The sequence below is a fragment of the Procambarus clarkii genome, chromosome 21 (genome assembly GCF_040958095.1).
Source record: "Procambarus clarkii isolate CNS0578487 chromosome 21, FALCON_Pclarkii_2.0, whole genome shotgun sequence".
Lineage (NCBI taxonomy): Eukaryota > Metazoa > Arthropoda > Malacostraca > Decapoda > Cambaridae > Procambarus > Procambarus clarkii.
The window spans coordinates 16,133,074-16,159,359 of NC_091170.1; the positions used below are offsets into that span (position 1 = coordinate 16,133,074).

Consider the following 26,286-nt stretch of genomic DNA (forward strand, 5'->3'; position numbering starts at 1 on the left):
CAGTTTATACCCAGATTTAGGAATGGGTTTATACCCAGATATTTAACAACATATGTTTACAAGAGAGACTGCTACCAAAATATACAAAATATTAAAACGTACGACCCAGCAACAAGAAATCAAGCCTTCACGATAAAATATTGCCAAATCTGATTCGAAATCAGATACACAAGGCAGAAAATGAGATCAAAGACAACAAAACGCAACTACTTCATGCTACAAACCAATAGAGAAACAGCAACATCGACGAAAACCTCAGTACTCGTATCGACCAACACCTCGACATCCTCACAGATCGACATCGACACAGCACCGAAACCAGGATCACCAAGAAACTAACATTATATGGAGGACCTATGTCGATTCGACGACCCAGAGATGTGTTCTTAAATCTTGCTGGAATCATCCTCACTGAGGACCAAATCACTCTCATAAATTTTGGAGAGGAAAACTTGAAGGATTTTTGCCTACAACGTCAAGTTTTGTGTTCAAAACTATTTTGAACATTTACTTAAAACAATCACCTTCTATGCCCACGTATTTCGTCTGAATTGGGTACTGGCAAAATGCTCAATTCAGGCTTGGGTACAGGAGTTTTTGCTTAATTTTCATATTGCATCCTGTGGTCATGACCTGGCAAAAATAGAATTCAATAACATGGTTTTTAACAGGAATAGAATTCAATAACATGGTTCAATAACATGCTTGTATACATGATGTAGAGCCCAAGATACAGAGCTTGCTTGTATACATGATGTGGAGCCCAAGACTTACAGCATGCTTGTATACATGATGTGGAGACCAAGACTTACAGCATGCTTGTATACATGATGTGGAGCCCAAGACTTACAGCATGCTTATATACATGATGTGGAGCCCAAAACTTACAGCGTGCTTGTATACATGATGTGGAGCCCAAGACTTACAGTATGCTTGTATACATGACGTGGAGCCCAAGACATAGAGCATGCTTGTATACATGATGTGGAGACCAAGACTTACAGTATGCCTGTATACATGATGTGGAGCCCAAGACATAGAGCTTGCTTGTATACATGATGTGGAGACCAAGACTTAGAGCATGCTTATATACATGATGTGGAGCCCAAGACATAGAGCATGCTTGTATACATGGTGTGGAGACCAAGACTTAGAGCATGCTTATATACATGATGTGGAGCCCAAGACATAGAGCATGCTTGTATACATGATGTGGAGACCAAGACTTAGAGCATGCTTGTATACATGATGTGGAGCCCAAGACATAGAGAATGCTTGTATACATGATGTGGAGACCAAGACTTAGAGCATGCTTATATACATGATGTGGAGCCCAAGACATAGAGCATGCTTGTATACATGATGTGGAGACCAAGACTTAGAGCATGCTTGTATACATGATGTGGAGCCCAAGACATAGAGCATGCTTGTATACATGATGTGGAGACCAAGACTTACAGTATGCCGTATACATGATGTGGAGCCCAAGACATAGAGCATGCTTGTATACATGATGTGGAGACCAAGACTTAGAGCATGCTTATATACATGATGTGGAGCCCAAGACTTAGAGCATGCTTATTTACATGATGTGGAGCCCAAGACTTAGAGCATGCTTGTATACATGATGTGGAGCCCAAGACTTACAGCATGCTTGTATACATGATGTGGAGCCCAAGACTTACAGCATGCTTGTATACATGATGTGGAGCCCAAGACTTACAGCATGCTTGTATACATGATGTGGAGCCCAAGACTTACAGCATGCTTGTATACATGATGTGGAGCCCAAGACTTACAGCATGCTTGTATACATGATGTGGAGCCCAAGACTTACAGCATGCTTGTATACATGATGTGGAGCCCAAGACTTACAGCATGCTTGTATACATGATGTGGAGCCCAAGACTTACAACATGCTTGTATACATGATGTGGAGCCCAAGACTTACAGTATACTTGTATACATGATGTGGAGCCCAAGACTTACAGTATACTTGTATACATGATGTAGAGCCCAAGACTTACAGTATACTTGTATACATGATGTAGAGCCCAAGACTTACAGTATACTTGTATACATGATGTAGAGCCCAAGACTTGTTCTGGTGTCTAAGTTTAGCAGGAGAGTTAGAGTTGCGCCTTTAGTCACTAATGATCGTTCACTGACGGGGTAGTGACGCTTCCACGTATATAACATTGTGCATCTCGAGTATTCAAACACTGTCTTCTAGTAGCAGCCATTGTCTGAAATAGGAAAAGAGGTTATAATTAAGATAGCTACAGCATAACTTGTCACCATAACTTGTCACCATAACTTGTCACCACATTACTTGTCACCACCTAATTTGTCACCACCTAACTTGTCACCACATAACTTGTCACCACCTAACTTGTCACCACCTAAGTTGTAACCACATAACTTGTCACCATATAACTTGTCACCACATAACATGTCACCTCATAACTTGTCACCACATAACTTGTCACCACCTAACTTGTCACCACCTAACTTGTCACCACATAACTTGTCACCACCAAACTTGTCACCATCTAAGTTGTCACCACATAACTTGTCACCATATAACTTCTCACCATAACCTTCACAACATAACTTGTCACCACATAACTTGTCGCCACATAACTTGTCACCACATAACTTCTCACCCCATAACTTGCCACCACATAACTTGTCACCACATAACTTGTCACCACTTAACTTGTCACCACATAACTTGTCTCCACATACCCTGTCACCACAGAACTGGTTACTACATAAAAGACCAACATATAGCTTGTTACAACATAACTTGTCATCACTTGTCACCACATAACTTGTCACCATATAACTTGTCACCACATAACTTGTCACCATATAACTTGCCACCACATAACATGTCACAATATAACTTGTCACCACATAACTTGTCACCACATTACTTGTCACCACATAACTTGTCACTACATAACTGTTACGGACCCGAGTCCAGCGTCGGAGCACGGAGCAGTGACGACAACGCCATCTGTGAGTCCGCTCCCGAAACCCTCTCCAAATGGACGACACCATCTAGTGGTGACAGGATAGGCCAGCAATAAGTGTTGGATTCCTGTCCTAGTCAGTTCGTGACGTAGCCGCTGCTGACCTCTGGTGAGGTGGCGCTTAGACAGCAACGCAATCTATGGAGTGAAGAGGTGGACGTTTGTGTCTAAGCTAGTAAGTGATGTTTCCTGGTGGCCCCAGGTAGTATCCCCAGTACTGATGACGTGTCTGCTTGCAGAGTCGACCTGGGACTGCTGTGTTGGACGATGGATGAGTCTACCCAAGGCAGCCAAGGTCTCTTCACGAGTCTGCTTTGAAGAAGCTGTGAGCCACCCCCGGACGAACTCTGTTGAGAGTGTAATAGCCTGCCTGAGGCGTGGCAGTGTCGGGAATATCCTTATCCGGGGCTGGCTGGTGGAAGAGACTAGCCACTGTGGTGCTTAATGAGGAGAGTGATCAGCGGGTCACACGAGGCTTCTGCCTAGGGCTCGCAACCCTAGAATTAGTTGTGGAGTGGCCTGACAGCGAGGCTGACCGGTACCTGCCAGCTACAGGCTGGATTGTGGTTGAAGGCCATCACGACGGGGCACCCAGTGGGACTGTGATTTGGCTGGCCTGTGGCCAGGGTAGATTCGTCGTAGAGTTATCGTGGATTCATCGTGAGCCACGGAAGCCGAGACCAGGGCTACCTAGAAGAAGCATCGCCGAGTGTTGAGCGTCTTCAGAGAGGGAAACCTCATTGTACATTGTGTAGTAATAATTCCCTTTTATGACTTTAAATTATGGTGGTGGGAATATATATATATATATATATATATATATATATATATATAAATTAGAATACTAGTCTTCAATGCACCTTCCTTGATAGCTTTGACTTGCATTACGGAACACACCCCTTGAAAGCCTCTACTAACTTGGGGCCAGATTCCCAAACTCTACTACCACCAGAGAAGAACCCGGTTGCATCCCAGTAGAGCCGTACATAACTACGTACATGTCACCACATAACTTGTCACCACATAACTTGTCACCTAAGAGCCAGAGCTCAACCCCCACAAACACAACTAGGGAAGTACATAACTTGCCACTACCTAACTTTGTTTTGATCGCTGTCTAATAAGTCCTTTCCGGCCCCAAGAATCGTTTTCCCCCACCTAGGAAGATCCCAGACAGCCCAAGCTGTAATTTAAGTTAAAAAGTATCATGGTTTTTACTGTAATTAATTTTAAGAAATATTTGGCTATAAAGTGGTTAATTTGTGGCGCAAATTTAGAAACAAAATGGCGCTCAGGGAGATAGCGACACATCAAGTACTTGGTGGAATGCAGAGACACATTTGGGACTTGATGGAATGCAGCGACACATGCCTCAGGCTCACACAACGAGAAAGGTGAGTGGTGGTGGCGGCTCAAGCTCTCAGCAAAAGAGCGTCGAGCATTCTGTAACGTCATAGTCAAGCATCTGCTCACTGTTCAACCAGACTTTTTGCGCAGATGATGTGAGCTTGGCGTTCTCGCGGAAATCCGACAGATTTGGATCATAAGTGACGAATTGAGCTCAGAGGATAATACAGCAGGACTCTGGCTACACTTGAGAAGCATGGGGGACCGTTTGGAAAAAAGTAGAAGAGCATATTTTTCGTCGAAGAGACCCGCTGAGAGCGTGAGGTATTCAATATCACGCCGGGTTCTTTGGGGGGAGTTGCAAGTACCCTCGTTGGCCTAGGTAGGTCAACGTGAATGGACTAACCGTTGAAGCCTGGTGGCTTTCCCGACTAGTGAGTGTCGGAGGTAGTTACAAGCCGGTGTGTTAATGAACAAGGAGTAGCTGTTGAAGAGGCTGGTGGAGACCCGGCTAAGGCCACGGTACGAAATTGCTACTTTGATTTTTGCCTCTGAAGAGGCAAGTGAAGTTTTAACTGTGACCTTGGAATAGGAGTGTTTCATTTAATTTCGATATTAGCAACCCTGTGATAACTAGTGAAGTGAGCGAGTAAAACAGAAGCCTATTATCGTTGACTTGCTTATCAAGATATTGAATACAGTGAACAGACTCAGAATACTCAGAATAGACCTAAAACGTTGATAAAGCGAGAGGGGCTATTCAGTAAATTCAATTTTAATAATAAAAGGATTGACTGGGAGATAATAAACAGGGGAACTTACAAACATTCCATGGGAAACTGTTTTAAGTAATACAAGTCCTACAGAAGGAATAGAAAAACTGATTTTGGAAGCGTATCAAGTCTGTCTGAAACATGTTCCTTTGAGGAAAGCCAGAAAGAGATCCAACGTAGAAAGTGAACGCAGACGACACTATAAACGCAGGAAAAAAAATAACGGAACTGCTTATGCAGACACGACATTCCCGTCAAAGAAGTAATAATTTAAATAGGGAGATTGAAGAAATCGAGCGGAAATTTAAACACTCATATGAAACTGAAGAAAGGCAGTTAGAACAGAAAGCAATTCAGGAAATAAAGAAAAATCCAAAATACTTCTTCACATATGCGAAATCAAAAGCAAAAACCACTGCCAGTATTGGACCTATTCGTACAAGTGAAGGTTCATACACGGAGGATGACAAAGAAATTAGTGAAATCCTAAAAAAAACAGTATGAGGACATGTTTAGCACTCCAATAAACAACATGAAAGTGGAAGAGCCAGACAATTTCTTTATGCGGGATATTCAAACCCCTGTAAATATAACTGATATCAACACGAGCGCACTAAATTTTTAAAGAGAAATTGAAAACATGCCCATGCACTCGGCCCAAGGTCCAGACTCATGGAGTTCAATATTTATAAAGAAATGCAAAGTGCCGGTAGCACAGGCACTCTGTATAGTGTGGAGGAAGAGCTTGGACATGGGGAAGATACCAGATGCACTTAAAGTAGCAGACATAGCCCCTCTACACAAGGGAGGGAGCAAAGCATTGGCAAAGAATTATAGATCAGTTGCACTAACATCGCACATAATATAAGTATTTGAGAGAGTGATTAGGAGTCAGGTCACCAATTTCATGGAGACCAATGACCTTCACAACCCAGGCCAACATGGATTTCGAGCGGGAAGATCGTGCCTCTCACAGCTACTTGAGCACAACGACAAAGTCACTGAGGCATTAGAGGAAAAACATAATGCTGATGTGATATACACGGACTTCGCAAAGGCTTTCGATAAATGTGTCCATGGCGTGATAGCACACAAAATTAAGTCAATGGGAATAACCGGTAAAGTAGGACGCTGGATACTCAGTTTTCTGTCAAACAGGACTCAGCGAGTAACGGTCAACCATATAAAATCTAGTCCAAGTGCAGTTAAAAGCTCTGTACCTCAGGGTACAGTCCTTGCACCGCTGCTTTTCTTTATTCTCATATCAGATATAGACAAAAATACAAGTCACAGCTTCGTAACATTCTTTGCAGATGACACAAAAATCTGTATGAAAATTGCCTCGGCTGAAGACATTGAAAAACTTCAAGCTGATATTAATAAAGTTTTCGACTGGGCATCAGTAAATAACATGATGTTTAACAGTGATAAATTCCAGGTACTCAGGTACGGTAAAAATGAGGACCTTAAACATAATACAGGGTATAAAACACAATCAAATGTACCCATAGTAGGAAAACAGCATGTAAAGGATTTGGGAATAATGATGTCTGACTACCTAACGTTGAGGGAGCATAACCAAGCAAATATTGCGACTGCCAGAAAAATGATAGGATGGATTACGAGAACTTTCAAATCCAGGGATCCCATCACAATGGTAGTACTCTTCAAGTCACTTGTGTTGTCACGACTTGAGTACTGCTTAGTACTCACTTGCCCCTTCAGAGCAGGAGAGATTGCTGAAATTGAGGGAATACAGAAACATATACGGCACACATAGACGCGATAAAGCACCTAAATTATTGGGATCGTCTCAAAGCTCTCCAAATGTACTCACTAGAAAGAAGACGAGAGAGATATCAAATAATATACACCTGGAAGTTACTGGAGGGCCAAGTACCGAATCTACACAGTAAAATAACAACGTACTGGAGTGAACGACATGGAAGAAAATGCAGAATAGAACCAGTGAAGGTCCACGGTTGTTCAACACCCTCCCAGCAAGCATAAGAAATATTGCCGGAACAACCGTGGACATCTTCAAGAGGAAACTAAATTTATTCCGCCAAGGAGTGCCGGACCAACTGGGCTGTGGTAGGTATGTGGGCCTGCGGGCCGCTCCAAGCAACAGCCTAGTGCACCAAATTCTCACAAGTTAAGCCTGGCCTCGGGCCGGGCTTGGGGAGTAGAACTCCCAGAACTCCATCAACCAGGTATCAACCAGACTGTGATACCGTTCAGTAATGGAAATAACGTATTCGATGTAATCGATAACATATTCGATGTATTCGATGACGAAATCGAATACATTGAATTGGCGACTGGTGAAGTCGCCAATTCTAGTATCTTCATCAATTGCAGTGAATCAGTGCACAGGCATTGACATAAGGCTACCTGGATATATATATGTTCCGCGGTATATCTCGAGGAGCAACGACAGTCCGGGAAGATTAAATTTTGTTGCCCGCTGTGGATGTTCCCCAGCACGCGTCCCTCTAGTGCGCCAAAAGAGGCGGAGGCTCTCCGAGATTACTACAGGAGAAGAGACCAATGTAGGATCGGCGCCACCCCTGTGACATCCAAGAAAGGAACAGGAGGAACGAGGATACGTATGACGTCAGGAAACAGCTGAGAATGTGGTGACTGGACTCCAGTGACCTGTGGGACGCACAGGAGCGTCAGCCGCTGAAGATATTAGCTGTCTTAGCTAAGTAACTGCTCTCCTCTACCCCTTTTTGTTGATTAAGTGTTCCCAGGGGAACTTGTAACACGTTTACTAATATTTACATATATTTATATACACACATGTGGCAGGATGTATCGAGACTATATCTATAAGTGATTAGGGTAATTATATGTTCATGTATTTGAGTGGTTAAATTCTTCAATAGGAGAAGTACAGCCTAATATTTTTGTTAAAAGATTAGTATCATTATTAGATATTTTACAATTCTGAAAATGATTAATTTTAATACTATTGTGCTGTAAAAGGTGAACATTTTAACCCGTATTAAAGTTATATTATTTCAATATTGGTAGAGTAACGGTAGTACTATTGAAGGTCGAGAGCGGCCATTGACTGTAGAGTTGATTGAAGCTGAACGGTTGATAGCCTAGTGTGTCCTCAGGTGCTGCCGAGATCCCTGTGTTTGGGGCTGGTGCACACAGCACCGTCACGAGGACTGGTGCACACAGCACCGTCACGAGGACTGGTGCACACAGCACCGTCACAAGCACTGGTGCACACAGCACTGTCACAAGGACTGGTGCACACAACACCGTCACAAGCACTGGTGCACACAGCACTGTCACAAGGACTGGTGCACACAGCACCGTCACAAGCACTGGTGCACACAGCACCGTCACGAGGACTGGTGCACACAGCACCATCACAAGGACTGGTGCACACAGCACCGTCACGAGGACTGGTGCACACAGCACCATCACAAGGACTGGTGCACACAGCACCGTCACAAGGACTGGTGCACACAGCACCGTCACAAGGACTGGTGCACACAGCACCGTCACGAGCACTGGTGCACACAGCACCGTCACAAGGACTGGTGCACACAGCACCGTCACAAGGACTGGTGCACACAACACCGTTACGAGGGCTGGTGCACACAGCACCGTCACGAGCACTGGTGCACACAGCACCGTCACAAGCACTGGTGCACACAGCACCGTCACAAGGACTGGTGCACACAGCACCGTCACAAGCACTGGTGCACACAGCACCGTTACAAGGACTGGTGCACACAGCACCGTCACGAGGACTGGTGCACACAGCACCGTCACGAGGACTGGTGCACACAGCACCATCACAAGCACTGGTGCACACAGCACCATCACAAGCACTGGTGCACACAGCACCGTCACAAGGACTGGTGCACACAGCACCGTCACAAGGACTGGTGCACACAGCACCATCACAAGCACTGGTGCACACAGCACCGTCACAAGCACTGGTGCACACAGCACCGTCACAAGGACTGGTGCACACAGCACCGTCACAAGGACTGGTGCACACAGCACCGTCACGAGGACTGGTGCACACAGCACCGTCACGAGGACTGGTGCACACAGCACCGTCACAAGCACTGGTGCACACAGCACCGTCACAAGGACTGGTGCACACAGCACCGTCACGAGGACTGGTGCACACAGCACCGTCACAAGGACTGGTGCACACAGCACCGTCACAAGGACTGGTGCACACAGCACCGTCACGAGGACTGGTGCACACAGCACCGTCACGAGGACTGGTGCACACAGCACCATCACAAGCACTGGTGCACACAGCACCATCACAAGCACTGGTGCACACAGCACCGTCACAAGCACTGGTGCACACAGCACCGTCACGAGGACTGGTGCACACAGCACCGTCACGAGGACTGGTGCACACAGCACCGTCACGAGGACTGGTGCACACAGCACCGTCACGAGGGCTGGTGCACACAGCACCGTCACGAGGACTGGTGCACACAGCACCGTCACAAGGACTGGTGCACACAGCACCGTCACAAGGACTGGTGCACACAGCACCGTCACAAGGACTGGTGCACACAGCACCGTCACGAGGACTGGTGCACACAGCACCGTCACGAGGACTGGTGCACACAGCACCGTCACGAGGACTGGTGCACACAGCACCGTCACGAGGGAGGGGGAAAACAGGGCCGTAATAACCATACTGTAGAGCAGTGACGGAGTCTCACCCGTGGGGCTCACCGCAGCTCTGCCCCTCTTCTTCCCTCATGACACTTGTCACCACATAACTTGTCACCACATAACTTGTCACCACATAACTTGTCACCACATAACTTGTCACCACATAACTTGTCACCACATAACTTGTCATCACATAACTTGTCACCACATAACTTGTCCCACATAACTTGTCACCACATAACTTATCACCACATAACTTGTTACCACATAACTTATCATCACATAACTTGTCACCACATAACCTGTCACCACATAACTTGTCTCCACATAACTTATCATCAAAACCTTGTCACCACATAACTTGTCACCACATAACTTTTCTCCACATAACTTGTCATCACATAACTTGTCACCACATAACTTGTCACCACATAACTTGTCACCACATAACTTATCACCACATAACTTGTTACCACATAACTTATCATCACATAACTTGTCACCACATAACTTGTCACCACATAACTTGTCTCCACATAACTTATCATCACAAACCTTGTCACCACATAACTTGTCACCACATAACTTGTCTCCACATAACTTGTCATCACATAACTTGTCACCACATAACTTGTCACCACATAACTTGTCACCACATAACTTGTCACCACATAACTTGTTACCACATAACTTGTCACCACAAAACTTGTCACCACATAGTTTATCTCCACATAACTTGTCTCCACATAACTTGTCACCACATAACTTATCTCCACATAACTTGTCACCACATAATGTGTCATTATATAACTAGTCACAACATAACTTGTCACCTCATAACTTGTCACAACATAACTTGTCTCCAGGTAACTTGTCACCACATAACTTGTCTCCACATAACTTGTCACCACATAAGTTGTCACCTCATAACTTGTCACCACATAACTTGTCACCACATAACTTGTCACCACATAACTTGTCACCACATTGCTTGTCACCACATAACTTGTCACCACATAACTTGTCACCTCATAACTTATCACCACATGGCTTGTCACCAGTTAACCTGTCACCACATAGCTTGTCACCACATAACTTGTCACCACATAACTTGTCACCACATAACTTGTCACCACATAACTTGTCTCCACATAACTTGTCACCTCATAACTTGTCACCACATAACTTACAACCACATAACTTGTCACAACATAACTTGTCACCACATAACTTGTCACCACTTATCCTGTCACCACATAACTTGTCACCACTTATCCTGTCACCACATAACTTGTCTCCACATAACTTGTCTCCACATAGCCTGTCACCACATAACTTGTCTCCACATAACCTGTCACCACATAACTTGTCACCACATAACTTGTCTCCACATAACCTGTCACCACATAACTTACAACCACATAACTTGTCACCACATCATTTGTCACCACATATCTTACAACCACATAACTTGTCACAACATAACTTGTCACCACATAACTTGTCACCACATAAGTTGTCATCACATAACTTATCACCACATAACTTGTCACCACATAACTTGGCAGCACATAACTTGTCATCACATAACTTTGTCACTTCATAACTTGTCACCACTTGTCTTGTCGCATCATATCATGTCGCCACATAACTTGCCACCTCATAACTTGTCACCACATAACTTGTCACCACGTAACTTGTCTGCACATAACTTGTCACTACATATCTTGTCACCACATAACTTGTCACCACATAACTTGTCACCACATAACTTGTCACCACATAACTTGTCACCACATAACTTGTCACCACATAACTTGCCGACTCATAACTTTTAACTGTCATAACTGTCATAACTCATAACTGTCACCATAACTTTTCACCACAACTTTAACGGCATAACGTCCGTGTGTGCATAATCACGTACTTGTTCAACACCATACGCACCCTAAGTAGGTTTGCTGTTGAACACATGCAAAATGTTACAGAGCCAAAAAAAAACTGGAAAAATGCAAAATTCCTCAAAACAAAAACTTTACATGAAAGGCAAACACGTATTTAATACTTTCATCAGTGCCAACATGAGTCAGCTCTCAGTCAGCAGGAAAAAATAACAGATGTTGGCAGAGATTTTATTCAAGTGATCTTCAAAAAGTACTTAACTTAAAAGTTTAAAATCATTTAAACTGGGAAAATTAATTATAATACTGGATAGAGCAAATAATATATTCATCTAAATGACTGAGTAAAATCTCTCTGAGTACATCACCAGAAGCATGTTCTTTGAGTACATCGCCAGTAGCATTGTCTCTGAGTACATCACCAGTAGCATGTTCTCTGAGTACATCACCAGTAGCATGTTCTCTGAGTACATCACCAGTAGCATGTTCTCTGAGTACATCACCAGTAGCATGTTCTCTGAGTACATCACCAGTAGCATGTTCTCTGAGTACATCACCAGTAGCATGTTCTCTGAGTACATCCCCAGTAGCATGTTCTCTGAGTACATCACCAGTAGCATGTTCTCTGAGTACATCACCAGGGGCATGTTCTCTGAGTACATCACCAGTAGCATGTTCTCTGAGTACATCACCAGTAGCATGTTCTCTGAGTACATCACCAGTAGCATGTTCTCTGAGTACATCACCAGTAGCATGTTCTCTGAGTACATCACCAGTAGCGTAGTCTCTGAGTACATCACCAGTAGCATGTTCTCTGAGTACATCACCAGTAGCATGTTCTCTGAGTACATCATCAGTAGCATGTTCTCTGAGTACATCACCAGTAGCATGTTCTCTGAGTACATCGCCAGTAGCGTAGTCTCTGAGTACATCGCCAGTAGCATGTTCTCTGAGTACATCGCCAGTAGCGTAGTCTCTGAGCACATCGCCAGTAGCATGTACTCTCAGCATGTATATAATATTCTGTGTTTGCAGATAATATTTCCCGGCAGTTTAAGGCGTCACTTTAATGGTTCAGAAACATGTGTTCTAAACTCATACAATTACCCGTTTCTGTCTCATGATCTCCTTGTCCCGTTTATGTGAAGTAGTGACTATAAACGGAAATGGTTCCCGCATGTTTTGGTCGGGAGGAACACAAACACCTCCACGACTGACAGCTACAAGCCTTTGGTCTCCCTTGATCCCTCCAGATGGAATATCATTACATCCTTGTCCCTGGGGGACTATGCAGTCCTCCACCCTTCAAGACACTGGTCCTTCAGAGTCGTGGAGAGGGGACTAGACCCCTATATTGCAGTTAATGGCGTCTCGCTTCACCCCCTTCATTCCCTGTGTGTTTAAGGGGGCTGGAGGCGGAGCCCATCACTCATCATCATGCTCAAGGAGGGAGGAGCAACATGGTGTAGGGCTGACGAGTGCAGAATGAATTATGGAACAAGTGACTAGGAAAATTGGTTAACATCAAAGGGTTGAGAGGTAAATATTAGAGTTAAATTGCTAATAAACGCACGCCCCTACCTCCGTCACCTTCCCCCGCCCTTTCTACGCCAACCACACCCACAACTGCTACCACCCTCCCCCCCCTCTATGCCAACCACACCACTCTTGCCTACCGCCACACCCACAACTGCTGCCACACACCAGACTGTCATCAGGACCCCCGGCTACTGTCACACCTCCCGCCACACCATTAAACACCGCCACACATGCAAATTCAAACAGCAACATATGCAAATTTGCAGGCAATGCAATATATCAAGGAGTCACTATTAGTAAAGATCACAAGCCAAAAAAATATATGCACAAATGTATATAATAAAAGAAATAGGAAACCGGGTTTTATTTTTAAAAACAGCAAAAAAAAAAAAGAATATTATTCTTTAGATTTCTCTTGCTCTTGTTAGGTCCCAGTTAGATTATGCAGTTCATTTTCAGTCTATTTACTATCAGAAGTTTAACTTACATTCTCTAGAACTGAGAGTAAGGAGTTTCGTAACAGAAGTATACGTATGAATATATGAATTAAAGGCTGTAGCAAAGGGAATATAAATTGGGTTAAATAAATAAATGCAAAATAGAACCCAAACAAAAGATACCAGCTGGAGAACTGGAGATTGCAGGAAGACCTGAAAAAATGCTGGTTTGTTTCAGGCGTAGGCTAAACAAATATATGAATGAATGAGTTTGATATATATATATAAATAGAAATTGTCTCCTATAGATCAATAGGTATTCTGCAGTGTATTATTAATCATAACCATACGTATCAGTCTTCACAGAAGCGGGTCTCGAAAATTATCTCATCTTATAAATCTATCAAGATGGCAATGAAAATATGTATTGTGTAGCATTCAGAATATTGAGGAAATTTATTGAAAAGCATAAACAAAATTAACCTCCGTGTCGTTCAAGCGTTTTCAGGGAAGTTCCTCAGGTTGTTCACGCGTAGGACCTGAAGGGCAGCTTAGGACAGGAGTTCTAAGGGAAGCGAAGAAGCAGCTCAGCTTCCCACTTATCAGTATATGTTATGGAACTTGAGAGCTGCTCAAACGGTTCATATATTTAGGAAGAGGGAAATATGTCAGTCTTTTAACTGTGGGTCAATAAGCTTGGCGTAGATGCTGAAAAAGTTAATGGAAGAAATTATAGCATATTAACTATCATATCACGAGGTGAACTTCGGGTTGATACAGGACCCATACCAAGTCGTCGCTCCTGTCTATCACTTCATTTTATTTTCAAACATTTTCCTGAGACTTGAGAGCAATGTCAAATACGATGACCCAACAGTGGCGTGCTCCAAGGCTCTCTACTGGACCCTTTAGTTGCGTGCCACAGCGCTCTGTACTTGATCCTCTTGTGGTATGCAACAAGGCTCTGTACTGGATTCTCTAGTGGCGTGAGCCAGGGCCCTGTACTGGACCATCTAGTTTCGTGCCCAGGGGCCCTGTAGTGGACCCTCTAATAGCGCGCCCCAAGGCTCTGCACTGGACCCACCAGTAGCGGGCCACAGGGCTCTGTACTGAACCCACCAGTAGTGGGCCACAGGGCTCTGTACTGAACCCACCAGTGGCGGGCAACGAGGCTCTGTACTCAACCCACCAGTAGCCGGCCACTGTGAGGGGAATGTAGATTCCCTCAGCTAGTTTTCCTAGTTTTCTAGATTAGGCTAGTCGCTCTAGGTACTCAAGTCAAGAAGTTTTCAAACTAACATACACTTGTGGGGTGTTGGATGAAAGCTCATGCTATGGACTATCATTTGAGACTAGTCAGAGGTCTGCGATTGCTCTGTAGAGAGAATTACAGAAATTTTCCTGTTTCTGTGAAATAGGATGGGAGTTGAAAGTGAGCGGTGCCAGTAGGATACTTGACTATAACTGTCAGAGGGGGGAAGGACAGAGGGGTGAACGTTGGCCCCCCCCCCATGTGAGACAGGCAGACACTGTCTTTAGGCCTCCCCCTCCTTGTGACGTCACGGGACGCTTGAGGGTGAGGAAGACCTGTGATTGGTTTAGGCATCTCTGCTCCTAGCTGAGTTTTGGCGCGAACAGCTGTTATTGGAAGCGACACCATGTTCGTGTGTCGGCTTTGTGCTGATTGGTCAAGACAAAGAAGGGGGGGAGATATGGACATTTTGAGTTCCCCTAGCCCGCGAAATAGGCAGTTTGAGCTGGGCAGCAAGTGGAAGAGGACGTAGCTGGGTGGAGGTGGCAGCCTGCCACCTCCAACCCCGTTAATCGCTGTCATTCCCTTGTTACACAGCGTGGATGGCACTCCTGCCATCCTGGGTTGTGTCTAGGCCCAATTTGCGTGAAATTGAGGCCGATGAGGTATGGAAGGACCAGTAAAAAAGCCTCAGAGACAGTGGGCACCCATGAGGCAGCTGGCAGAGCCTCATGGTGTAACAGGTGGTTCGAATATCCTGTCTAGTGTTGTATGGACAATGGACAATTGGTGGAATCAGGGCAGTGTAAGTGAGGTGTCATTACAGGCCCCTGTTAGACTTAGTATTCCACCGTGTTGGGTCCGCCATGTGGTGACGCCACTGGCCATTGTCGCCCAAGTGTACGAGCGAGCATGCTGGTATGATGGGGTGTAAAGTGATCTCCCATTGTTACGGCCCTCTCGGGTCGCAACTGGGTTCGTACTCTGATGTTATTAGAGGAAGGGTATCCGGCCCCAAGCCAGTAGTGGCTTTCAAGGGATGAGATCCGTGACGCAAGTAAAATAAAAGGGGAAGGGAAAGAAAGGCAAAAACTTAAGATTATAATTACCTTCACCAATAAATAATATATAAAAGTTACACAGGGGGAGGGGTATTAACACTACACAGGGGAAGTATATACACGGTCGTCTTCTCCTGAAGACGCTGGATCCTCTCGGTGCCAAGTCCTCGGTGCTCTCGTGGTCACTTGACGAATCCTTCGATCAAGCTGAGTCTACCCCGGACACAGGCCAGCCAAAACACAGTTCCACTGGGGCACCGCCGTGGAGGCCGTCAACCACAAGTCCAGCAAGCTGCTGGCAGGTTCCGGATCAGCAACGCTGTTCAGGCCACTCCACGAGCGATACTAGGGTAGCGCCCTAGTCAGGAGCCTCGTGTGATACCACAGATCACTCTCCTGTCCATAATACCCCAGTGGTCAATCGTCTCCAGCAGTCGGTCCCGGGTACGACAATCCTTCAACTGCCACTTCACTGGCAGGGTAACACCACAGTGTTCCTCCGGGAGGCGACTCACAGCTGCTGCAGCAAAGCACAAGGTATGGGGACGGCTGCCTTGGGTAGACTGACTCAACTTCCCTTACAGCAGTCCCAGGTCGACTCTGTAAGCAGACACGTCATCAATAACAGGGACACACTAAAGCACCTCACTTACAGGCTCAGACACAAACGCCCGACATATCCACTCCATAGATGGCGTTGTCGTCTGAGCACCACCTCACCAGAGGTCAGCAGCGGCGGTGTTGTGGGCTGAACGGGACTGGAAACTGGCCCTCGTAGCCAGTACGCCTCGTCTTCACCAGGTGTCGTCGTTCATTTGGAGGGGGTTTCGGGAGCTGACCCACAGATGGCGTGGTCGTCACTGCTCCGTCCTCAGACGCTCGATCCGGGTCCGTAACACCCATCCACGTGTGTATGCCTGTAGGCGCAGCCAGCCAGCTGGGCTGAGGCATCCCATGCGCCACCCACCTTGGCCAGCCGCCCGGTGTCGGCTGGCCAAGGTGGGTGGCGCATGGGATGCCACCCACCCACCCAGGCTACCCGCGCGGCCAAACCCCACTCCACCCCGCACCCCAGCTCAGCCGGGTGGGGTGCTGTGACGTCAGGCACTACCCGTGGCCACCCCTTAGGGCCACGTGGTTAGGCCACCTTCCCTGGGCATTCTAGGGCCACACCTCACACGAGGAGCGAGCTAGGTGTTTACAGCCAGAGAGGTAGTGACCAGGGAAAGGATTGATGAGGATGTGAAGAATGTGAGAACAATTATCATTGTGTAACAGTGTGTTGAGGACCGGTGGAAATCCCGGTAAGAGCTGTGTTGTCACATAGCCCCGCCAGGCTAGGGAAGCAGCTGAGTGACAGCTGTCAGTGGCACGTCTAGGTGACTGGTAGGGCGGTACCTGGAGATGGATGTTGTACACGGGACCACACTGTAGTTATATAAAATTTATATAAGTGTGTAGACTGACTCGGGTATGTAACCGGTCAGTGTAGAGATTTACCATATAAATGATCCAGTTGTCGATTCTATATAATCGGTCAGACTGGATTAGTGCTATGGAGTACCAGCATGTAAAATTATAATCATTTGCAGAGGTAGGCAGGCCAGCATTGCAGGGATGTCAGTGGGTACCCTGAGGTCTGTGTAGTTAGAGATACACTTACCTGGTGATATAATTTTCATTGATTATGTGGATGCCATTTCTATGTGTTCATTTGCATGTTTTTATGTACTGTGTTGTGTGGTGAGTCAGTAGATGAGATTGCTGACTGATTGCCTAATGATGTCATTAGCATGTGGGGTATGCTGACGGCATCATTATGCTGTAGGTTTGCGCAGTATTGTTATCAGATATACAATATTATTGCCCTGGGAGCTGTGTTGAGGGTTTAAGGGACCTCTATGATTATTCAGGGGAATTCACAGGACTTAATGAGAGCAGGCAGTTGATTTGTTAATTGCCTTGCTGAGGTAAGTGTGTGCTCACAGTAGTCCTTTGCAACGGTTGCAAGATAAGGGGGGCAGTAATATTGGTATATTCTTGTTGTCAAACCGTGTGTCATTACTGTGTGGGCACAGTAATTAACGAGTTGTAGTAGCCACAAACGTATGTGGGCAGTGCATTGGTGTTGTTATGCATGCCGTAGTAAGTGTGACCCATGTAACACTGGGGTTACTTTGTTTCTTTAAGTTGTGTTGAGGACTTAAGGATTCAGTGAGTTAATAATAGAGGTAATTAACTGGATAAGGGGTGCACACTTATTGTTGAGTGAGTGAGAGCTGTTATGGGAGAACAGTGTTGAGCTTGAGTGAGATACGTCTCGGGTGCAATTAATTGTCCGCGTGACAACTAATTGACCACTCTAGCTAATTATGTACTTAGCCTTCTCATCATGAATTCACGTAGTGGGAGAGGATCTGTCAGAGTCTGTCAGTATTTGCGTTAACGTAATTTGCTCGGGACTAATTTCCTTTCGGGGGTATAGCAATTAGTGGCTCATGATAATTAGTGGAGTAATTAACGTCTGGAATCTTGAGGACTCAGATGACTCGGTAAAGCGAGGTCATGGAGCTAGCATAACTCGTTATATTAATCATATCCTGTCTGAGGACAGTGGATTAATTGCACTCATGTTAATTAGGGGTAATTAACTCCTTTCCCGTGAATTCACAGTGTTTGATGAGACCTGCTTAGGCAGTGCGGAGTGAGACGTATTTATGGATGGTTAATTATCGGTCCTGGTGACAGTTAATTGATTGCTCAGAGTTAATTAGGGTAATTAACACTCACTATAGTAATTTTTGACACAGACTGTTGAGAAGCTACCAAATTAGGGTAGGCTTAGTTAACGTAACTCAATGGGGATGTAATTAGTGGTCCCTTTGACCTTAATTAAGAATTACTCACTGAATACTTGCAAGGAGTCAAGTGTGATGTAATATAAGAGTTTTGAGTTATTGTTAACAAGATGACATGTGTTAAAGATTAACGTAGACTACCATCATGTTGTTGTCTATGAGAGACAATTGGTTGTGATTACCGTAGTACTTTGTTGCTGACTGCTGCGATCAGTCAATTAACGTAATTAATCACATAATCAGTGGTAATTGATTAAGGCAATTTCTTTTGTTTATTGTCGGGTGACGAGAGTAGAGTAACTTAGGGATTACTGGAGCTGTGTCCTAGAATCCCACCTTGCCTGACTTTATTTACTGTTTACAGTGCAACTTCTTGTAGGGAGTTGCAAAGAGTGTCCACACTAGGTTGTGATAGGGGGGAGTCACTGTTGGACTACCCGCCTAGTTACGTGGGTCTCTCCTGTTGGGCGGGAGGACCCTTAAGCTTGTGATTAGAGTAGCTGTCAGGGAAGCCGTGACACAATTGATTGCATGCTTGTGTCTTCAGTGGGCATCCTTGTCAGTTAGTTCACTTGTCAGCCCGAAGTGTCAGCAGGATGGAGCCTGTTGTCATTTCTCGAGGGGCTGTTGAATAGCTGTGTTGCAATTGCCACTGGATGGACAATAACGTACCCACTCGCTGTGGTGTAATTTAGTCTGTGATATTTTTTTTATTTGCAATATTGCGTCATCAGTGGGCACATCTGTGTTCAGGTTAGTTCAGTATGCAGCCGCACAGCAAGGGTTGCTATTTAGCTGTTTGTTATCGTGCCACTGGATGGACATTAACGTAACGTAAACTCGGTAATGTAGTAGTTTAGTCTCTTGTTATTAATAAATTGTTAAGTTATAGAAAACGGTCTTTGATGTCAACCCTTCAACCATTCTTTTCCACCCATGTTCTGCTTTATACGATTAAATGTTGATGTGATCTTGATATGACGGCTGTTCTTGGGAATTCGAATTCCAATTCATAGCGCCACATCAAATATAAATATTTGATTGTGAGAACCCGTCGGTTACCCTTTATTAGTTTTAACGTCCTGTTCAACTAGGAGGAGCCAGCGGCCTATTGTGGATAGGTTTTCACCCCTGGTGGTGGAGGCCTGGCGGTTTGCTCCCGCTTTTCCTTTTTCTATTGGACTCATGCTTAACTGCCGTGAGCAGCCTTTAAACTTGTAGTCCATCTCCTAAGGGAGGTAGGCGTAGAAAAAAATTTCACAGCCACAAAGCTCTGTACTGAACCCACCAGTAGCGGGCCACGGGGCTCTGTACTGAACCTACCAGTAGCGGGCCACGGGGCTCTGTACTGAACCCACCAGTAGCGGGCCACGGAGCTCTGTACTGAACCCACCAGTAGCGGGCCACAGGGCTCTGTACTGAACCCACCAGTAGCAGGCTACAGGGCTCTGTATTGAACTCACCAGTTGCGGGCCACAGGGCTCTGTATTGACCTCACCAGTTGCGGGCCACAGGGCTCTGTACTGAACCCACCAGGAGTGTGTAGACCCATCTCTAGTGGAGTGTCACAGGGATCTGTACTGGACCCTTTAGAGCTGTGGCAGAGAGCTCTGTTCTGGACCCTCTAGTGGCGTGTAACAGAGCTCTGTACTGGACCCTTTAGAGCTGTGGCAGAGAGCTCTGTTCTGGACCCTCTAGTGGCGTGTAACAGAGCTCTGTTCTGGACCCTCTAGTGACATGCCACAGAGCTCTGTACTGGACACTCTAGTGGCGAGCCACAGAGCTCGGTACTGGTCTCTCTAGTGAGCTGCTACAGAGCTCTGTACTGGACCCTCTTGTGGCGTGCCACAGAGTTCTGTACTGGACCCTCTAGTGGCGTGCCACAGAGCTCTATACTGGAACCTCTAGTAGAGTTGCCCAAGGCTCTGTACCAGACCCAACAGTGGGGTGCTACAGGGTCTACAGGGCTACAGGTCGGGATTTGAACCTGGGATGGGACGGGTGAAAGGAATGGTGTCCAACCACCAAGAAATTGAAATTGAAATTGAAATAAGTTTTTGAGGTAAAATACACACAAAGGGATGAGGTTACCTGGAGGTGCTTCCGGGGGTTAGCGTCCCTGCGGCCCGGTCGTCGACCAGGCCTCCTGGTTGCTGGACTGATCAACAAGGCTGTTGGACGCGGCTGCTCGCAGCCTGACGAATGAGTCACAGCCTGGTTGATCAGGTATCCTTTGGAGGTGCTTATCCAGTTCTCTCCTGAACACTGTGAGGGGTCGGCCAGTTATGCCCCTTATGTGTAGTGGAAGTGTGTTGAACAGTCTCGGGCCTCTGATGTTGATAGAGTTCTCTCTCAGAGTACCTGTAGCACCTCTGCTTTTCAACGGGGGTATTCTACACATCCTGCCATGTCTTCTGGTCTCATGTGATGATATTTCTGTGTGCAGGTTTGGGACCAGCCCCTCTAATATTTTCCACGTGTAAATTATTATGTATCTCTCCCGCCTGCACTCAAGGGAGTACAGATTTAGGCTCTTTAGTCGGTCCCAATAGTTTAGATGTTTTACTGAGTAGATTCTAGCAGTAAAGGATCTCTGCACGCTCTCCAGGTCAGCAATTTCTCCAGCTTTGAAAGGGGCTGTCATTGTGCAGCAGTACTCCACTCTAGAGAGCACAAGAGTTTTGAAAAGTATCATCATCGGTATAGCATCTCTAGTATGAAAGGTTCTTGTTATCCAACCTGTCATTTTTCTTGCAGTTGTGACGGCTACTTTATTTTGTTCTTTAAAGGTAAGGTCTTCCGACATGAGTACACCCAGATCCTTTACATTGCCTTTTCGTTCTATGTTATGATTTGCCTGAGTTTTGTACGTGGTTTCCGTTATTATATTTTCATTTTTTCCATAGCGCATGAGCTGGAACTTATCTTCGTTAAACACCATATTTTTTTTCTGTAGCCCATAGAAAGACCTGATCTACATCTGATTGGAGGTTTGCCGTGTCCTCTATGTTGCCTATTCTCCTGAAGATCCTAGTGTCATCTGCAAAAGATGATTCAGTGCTATAGGTTGTGTCTATGTCCGATATGAGGATGGGAAAAAGTACTGGAGCAAGCACAGTACCCTGGGGGACTGAGCTCTTCACGGTTTATGGACTGGATTTTATTTTGTTGACTATTTCACATTGGGTTCTGTTAGTCAGGAAATTGTAGATCCATCTGCCTATTTTCCCGGTAATTCCTTTTGAACGCATTTTATGTGCAATAACACCATGGTCACATTTATCAAAAGCTTTTGCGAAATCTGTGTAAATTACATCAGCGTTTTGTTTGTCTTCCATAGCATCTAATGCCATATCATAGTGGTCCAGCAACTGCGACAGGCAAGAGCGCCCTGTTCTGAAACCATGTTGTCCGGGGTTATGGAGATGCTGTGATTCCATGTATTTTGTGATCTTACTTCTTAGCACTCTCTCAAAAAAATTTATGATGTGCGATGTTAGTGCTATCGGTCTGTAATTTTTTGCCTCTGCCTTATTTCCTCCTTTATGAAGTGGTGCTATCTCTGCTGTTTTTAGTATATCAGGGATAACGCCAGTATATAGGCTTTGTCTCCACAGAATGTGGAGGGCGTGTGATAGTGTTATTTTACAGTTCTTGATGAATATGGAGTTCCATTAATCCGGGCCTGGTGCAGAGTGCATAGGCATACTGTTTATGGCTTCTTCAAAATCCAGTGGGGATAGGGTGACGTCTGATATATGATATGATGTTGGTATCATATCCATGAAAAATTCACTTGGGTTATCAATCTTTAGTGCGTTTAATGACTCGCTGAAAACAGAGTCGTACTGCTTCCTCAGTAGCTCGCTCATTTCTTTGTTGTCATCGGTGAAAGTTCCATCTTCTTTTCTCAGGGGCCCGATACTAGATTTGGTTTTTGATCTTGATTTTGCATAGGAGAAAAAATATTTCGGATTTCTCTCTATTTCACTGATGGCCTTTTGCTCTCTTTGCCTCTCCTGGGTTTAGTATGATTCTTGTAGCTTGAGTTCAGTTGTTTCTATTTCTCTGCCTAACCTTCTTCTCCGTTCTTGAGATAGGGTGCGGCTCTCAAGTTGTTCCGCGATTCGTTTTCTTCGCCTATATAGAGAACGACGTTCCCGTTCCAATCTGCATCTCTTCCTCTTTTTTCTTAAGGGTATGCGATTTTAACAAATTTCTAGTGCTACTGAGCTTATTTTTTCCAGGCACTGGTTCAGGTTTGCATTTTCTAGCTGTTCTTCTCAATTTAATTTTGTGCAGTTCTGATTTATTTGCTTCCAGTTTATCTGTTTATTATTGAAGTTGAATTTGCTGATATCTCCTCCACCGGGAATCTGGACTGGTTTTGAAGGTCCATTCCCCATGGTTGTCATAACTTCAATTAAGTTGTGATCATGTAAAACAGGTATTTGTAATCATTATGTTCCTGATCAATTCATCATTATTAGTGAAAATGAGGTCCAGCGTGTTCTCCTTCCTAGTTGGTTCTACTATTTGCTGGTTTAAGGCAAACCTGTTGCACATCCGTAGCAGGTCAATTGCATGTGCCTGTTCATTTAGGCTACTTCCTGGTATTCTTTCTGATATTACTGTATTAGCCAGGTGCTTCCATTTCAGGTGCAGTAGGTTGAAGTCCCCAAGCAGGATGATGATCAGGGCTGGATTTGTGAGGTTTTCCAAGCAGTGTTCTATTTTCATTAGTTGGTCTTTAAACTGCTGAGGATTTGCCTCCGGTGACTTATATACAAGGATAATAACTACATTTAGGATCTCTATTTTGATTATCAGCACTTCCACCATATCATTTGTGGTATTTAGCAGCTCAGTACAGATGAGTGTGTCTTTGATGTAGAGGCTGACCCCACCCTGAAGCCGGTGTTTCCTATCACATCTGAAAAGATTGTACTTTGAGATCCACATTTCACCATCATCGTAGTCCTTTGTGTGGTTTCTGTTAGGGCTGCAAACACTGCATTTGCCTCATGACGGAGACTATCTATAAAGTGAACTTTGTTGGATTTGCGTGTTTTTATACCCTGGATGTTGGCAAATATAAATGATGTTATCGTGTTAGTGGAAGTGCTGGCTGCCTTACTAGGTAGCTCAAGCTATTCTCACCCCGTTCAGTACATCGTGTTAATACATACATATTCACACATGACAAAGAATAAACATATTACCAAACATTCTGAGTCCACCAAGACGGTCGGGGATTGATCGCTGACCTTCATGAAGCGAGACAGTCGCTCTACAGACCAGCCCAAGTGGTTGGGTCACAAAAACCCAAGTGGGAGATATGATAACAGATTTTAAGGCAAGATACGGGTATGAAGCTGTAGGGTCGAACTGTCTTAGAGAATTACGGTAAAAATAAAGAACATTGGAGACACTTTCTACAATGTTGTAGTAATGAAGGAAGGTGATTAAGACCCAACGTATGTGTAAGTTGGTCACAGGAGACTCTTGAGAGAGCATGTTGGTCACTGGAGGCTCTTGAGAGAGCATGTTGGTCACTGGAGACTCTTGAGAGAGCATGTTGGTCACTGGAGACTCTTGAGAGAGCCTGTTGGTTACAGGAGACTCTTGAGAGAGCATGTTGGTCACTGGAGACTCTTGAGAGAGCATGTTGGTCACTGGAGACTCTTGAGAGAGCATGTTGGTCACTGGAGGCTCTTGAGAGAGCATGTTGGTCACTGGAGACTCTTGAGAGAGCCTGTTGGTTACAGGAGACTCTTGAGAGAGCCTGTTGGTTACAGGAGACTCTTGAGAGAGCATGTTGGTCACTGGAGACTCTTGAGAGAGCATGTTGGTCACTGGAGACTCTTGAGAGAGCATGTTGGTCACTGGAGACTCTTGAGAGAGCATGTTGGTCACTGGAGACTCTTGAGAGAGCATGTTGGTCACTGGAGACTCTTGAGAGAGCCTGTTGGTTACAGGAGACTCTTGAGAGAGCATGTTGGTCACTGGAGACTCTTGAGAGAGCATGTTGGTCACTGGAGACTCTTGAGTGAGCATGTTGGTTACAGGAGACTCTTGAGAGAGCATGTTGGTTACAGGAGACTCTTGAGAGAGCATGTTGGTTACTGGAGACTCTTGAGAGAGCATGTTGGTCACTGGAGACTCTTGAGAGAGCATGTTTGTCACTGGAGACTCTTGAGAGAGCATGTTGATCACTGGAGACTCTTGAGAGAGCATGTTGGTCACTGGAGACTCTTGAGAGAGCATGTTGGTTACTGGAGACTCTTGAGAGAGCATGTTGGTCACTGGAGACTCTTGAGAGAGCATGTTGATCACTGGAGACTCTTGAGAGAGCATGTTGGTCACTGGAGACTCTAGAGAGAGCATGTTGGTCACTGGAGACTCTTGAGAGAGCATGTTGGTCACTGGAGACTCTAGAGAGAGCATGTTGGTCACTGGAGACTCTTGAGAGAGCATGTTGGTCCTTCCTTCCCCTTCATGAAGAACAATGGTGACACAGAAATACAACTAGAACACTGGTGACACATTGACACTGCACGAACAATGGTGACACAGAAACATAACAAGAACACTGGTGACACATTGACACTACACGAACAATGGTGACACAGAAACATAACAAGAACACTGGTGACACATTGACACTACACGAACAATGGTGACACAGAAACATAACAAGAACACTGGTGACACATTGACACTACACGAACAATGGTGACACGGAAACATAACAAGAACACTGGTGACACATTGACACTGCACGAACAATGGTGACACAGAAACATAACAAGAACACTGGTGACACATTGACACTACACGAACAATGGTGACACAGAAACATAACAAGAACACTGGTGACACATTGACACTACACGAACAATGGTGACACAGAGGCAAATCACTTTTTTTCACAATTCAATGAATAGCAGAGTTAACACTGTAACAAAGAACAGTGGTGTCAATATAACAAAGAACAGTGTTACAGGGACACAACAAAGAACAGTGTTACAGGGACACAACAAAGAACAGTGTTACAGGGACACAACAAAGAACAGTGTTACAGGGACACAACAAAGAACAGTGTTACAGGGACACAACAAAGAACAGTGTTACAGGGACACAACAAAGAACAGTGTTACAGGGACACAACAAAGAACAGTGTTACAGGGACACAACAAAGAACAGTGTTACAGGGACACAACAAAGAACAGTGTTACAGGGACACAACAAAGAACAGTGTTATAGGGACACAACAAAGAACAGTGTTGCAGAGTCAGAATAAAGAATAGTGTTCACTAGTCTCTACAAGATGCAGTAAAGGTGGTTCAGTAATTACAATCACTGTCCTAAGGAAGACCAATTCATTATCTTGGTTAATTAGCCTC

General features: G+C 45.1%; 3 protein-coding genes across 3 annotated transcripts; 1 reads left to right on the forward strand and 2 right to left on the reverse strand.

The window, feature by feature from the left end:
• Positions 1–8,179: 8,179 nt before the first annotated feature.
• On the reverse strand, positions 8,180–9,853 carry LOC138367107 (uncharacterized). The gene has a single exon (XM_069328511.1). The coding sequence runs from the start codon at positions 9,851–9,853 to the stop codon at positions 8,180–8,182; it is 1,674 nt and encodes a 557-aa protein (XP_069184612.1).
• A 2,255-nt stretch (positions 9,854–12,108) lies between these two features.
• On the forward strand, positions 12,109–12,879 carry LOC138367108 (uncharacterized). The gene has a single exon (XM_069328512.1). The coding sequence runs from the start codon at positions 12,109–12,111 to the stop codon at positions 12,877–12,879; it is 771 nt and encodes a 256-aa protein (XP_069184613.1).
• Positions 12,880–24,073: 11,194 nt separating this feature from the next.
• Positions 24,074–25,357, reverse strand: LOC123760786 (uncharacterized). The gene has a single exon (XM_045746571.2). It carries the CDS (start codon positions 25,355–25,357, stop codon positions 24,074–24,076), a length of 1,284 nt encoding a protein of 427 aa, XP_045602527.2.
• Positions 25,358–26,286: the final 929 nt, after the last annotated feature.

What these genes read in the sequence shown, in the direction of transcription:
- LOC138367107 (XM_069328511.1), bottom strand. Translation starts at nt 9,853, where the DNA reads ATGGTTATTACGGCCCTGTTTTCCCCCTCCCTCGTGACGGTGCTGTGT.
- LOC138367108 (XM_069328512.1), top strand. Translation starts at nt 12,109, where the DNA reads ATGTTCTTTGAGTACATCGCCAGTAGCATTGTCTCTGAGTACATCACC.
- LOC123760786 (XM_045746571.2), bottom strand. Translation starts at nt 25,357, where the DNA reads ATGCTCTCTCAAGAGTCTCCAGTGACCAACATGCTCTCTCTAGAGTCT.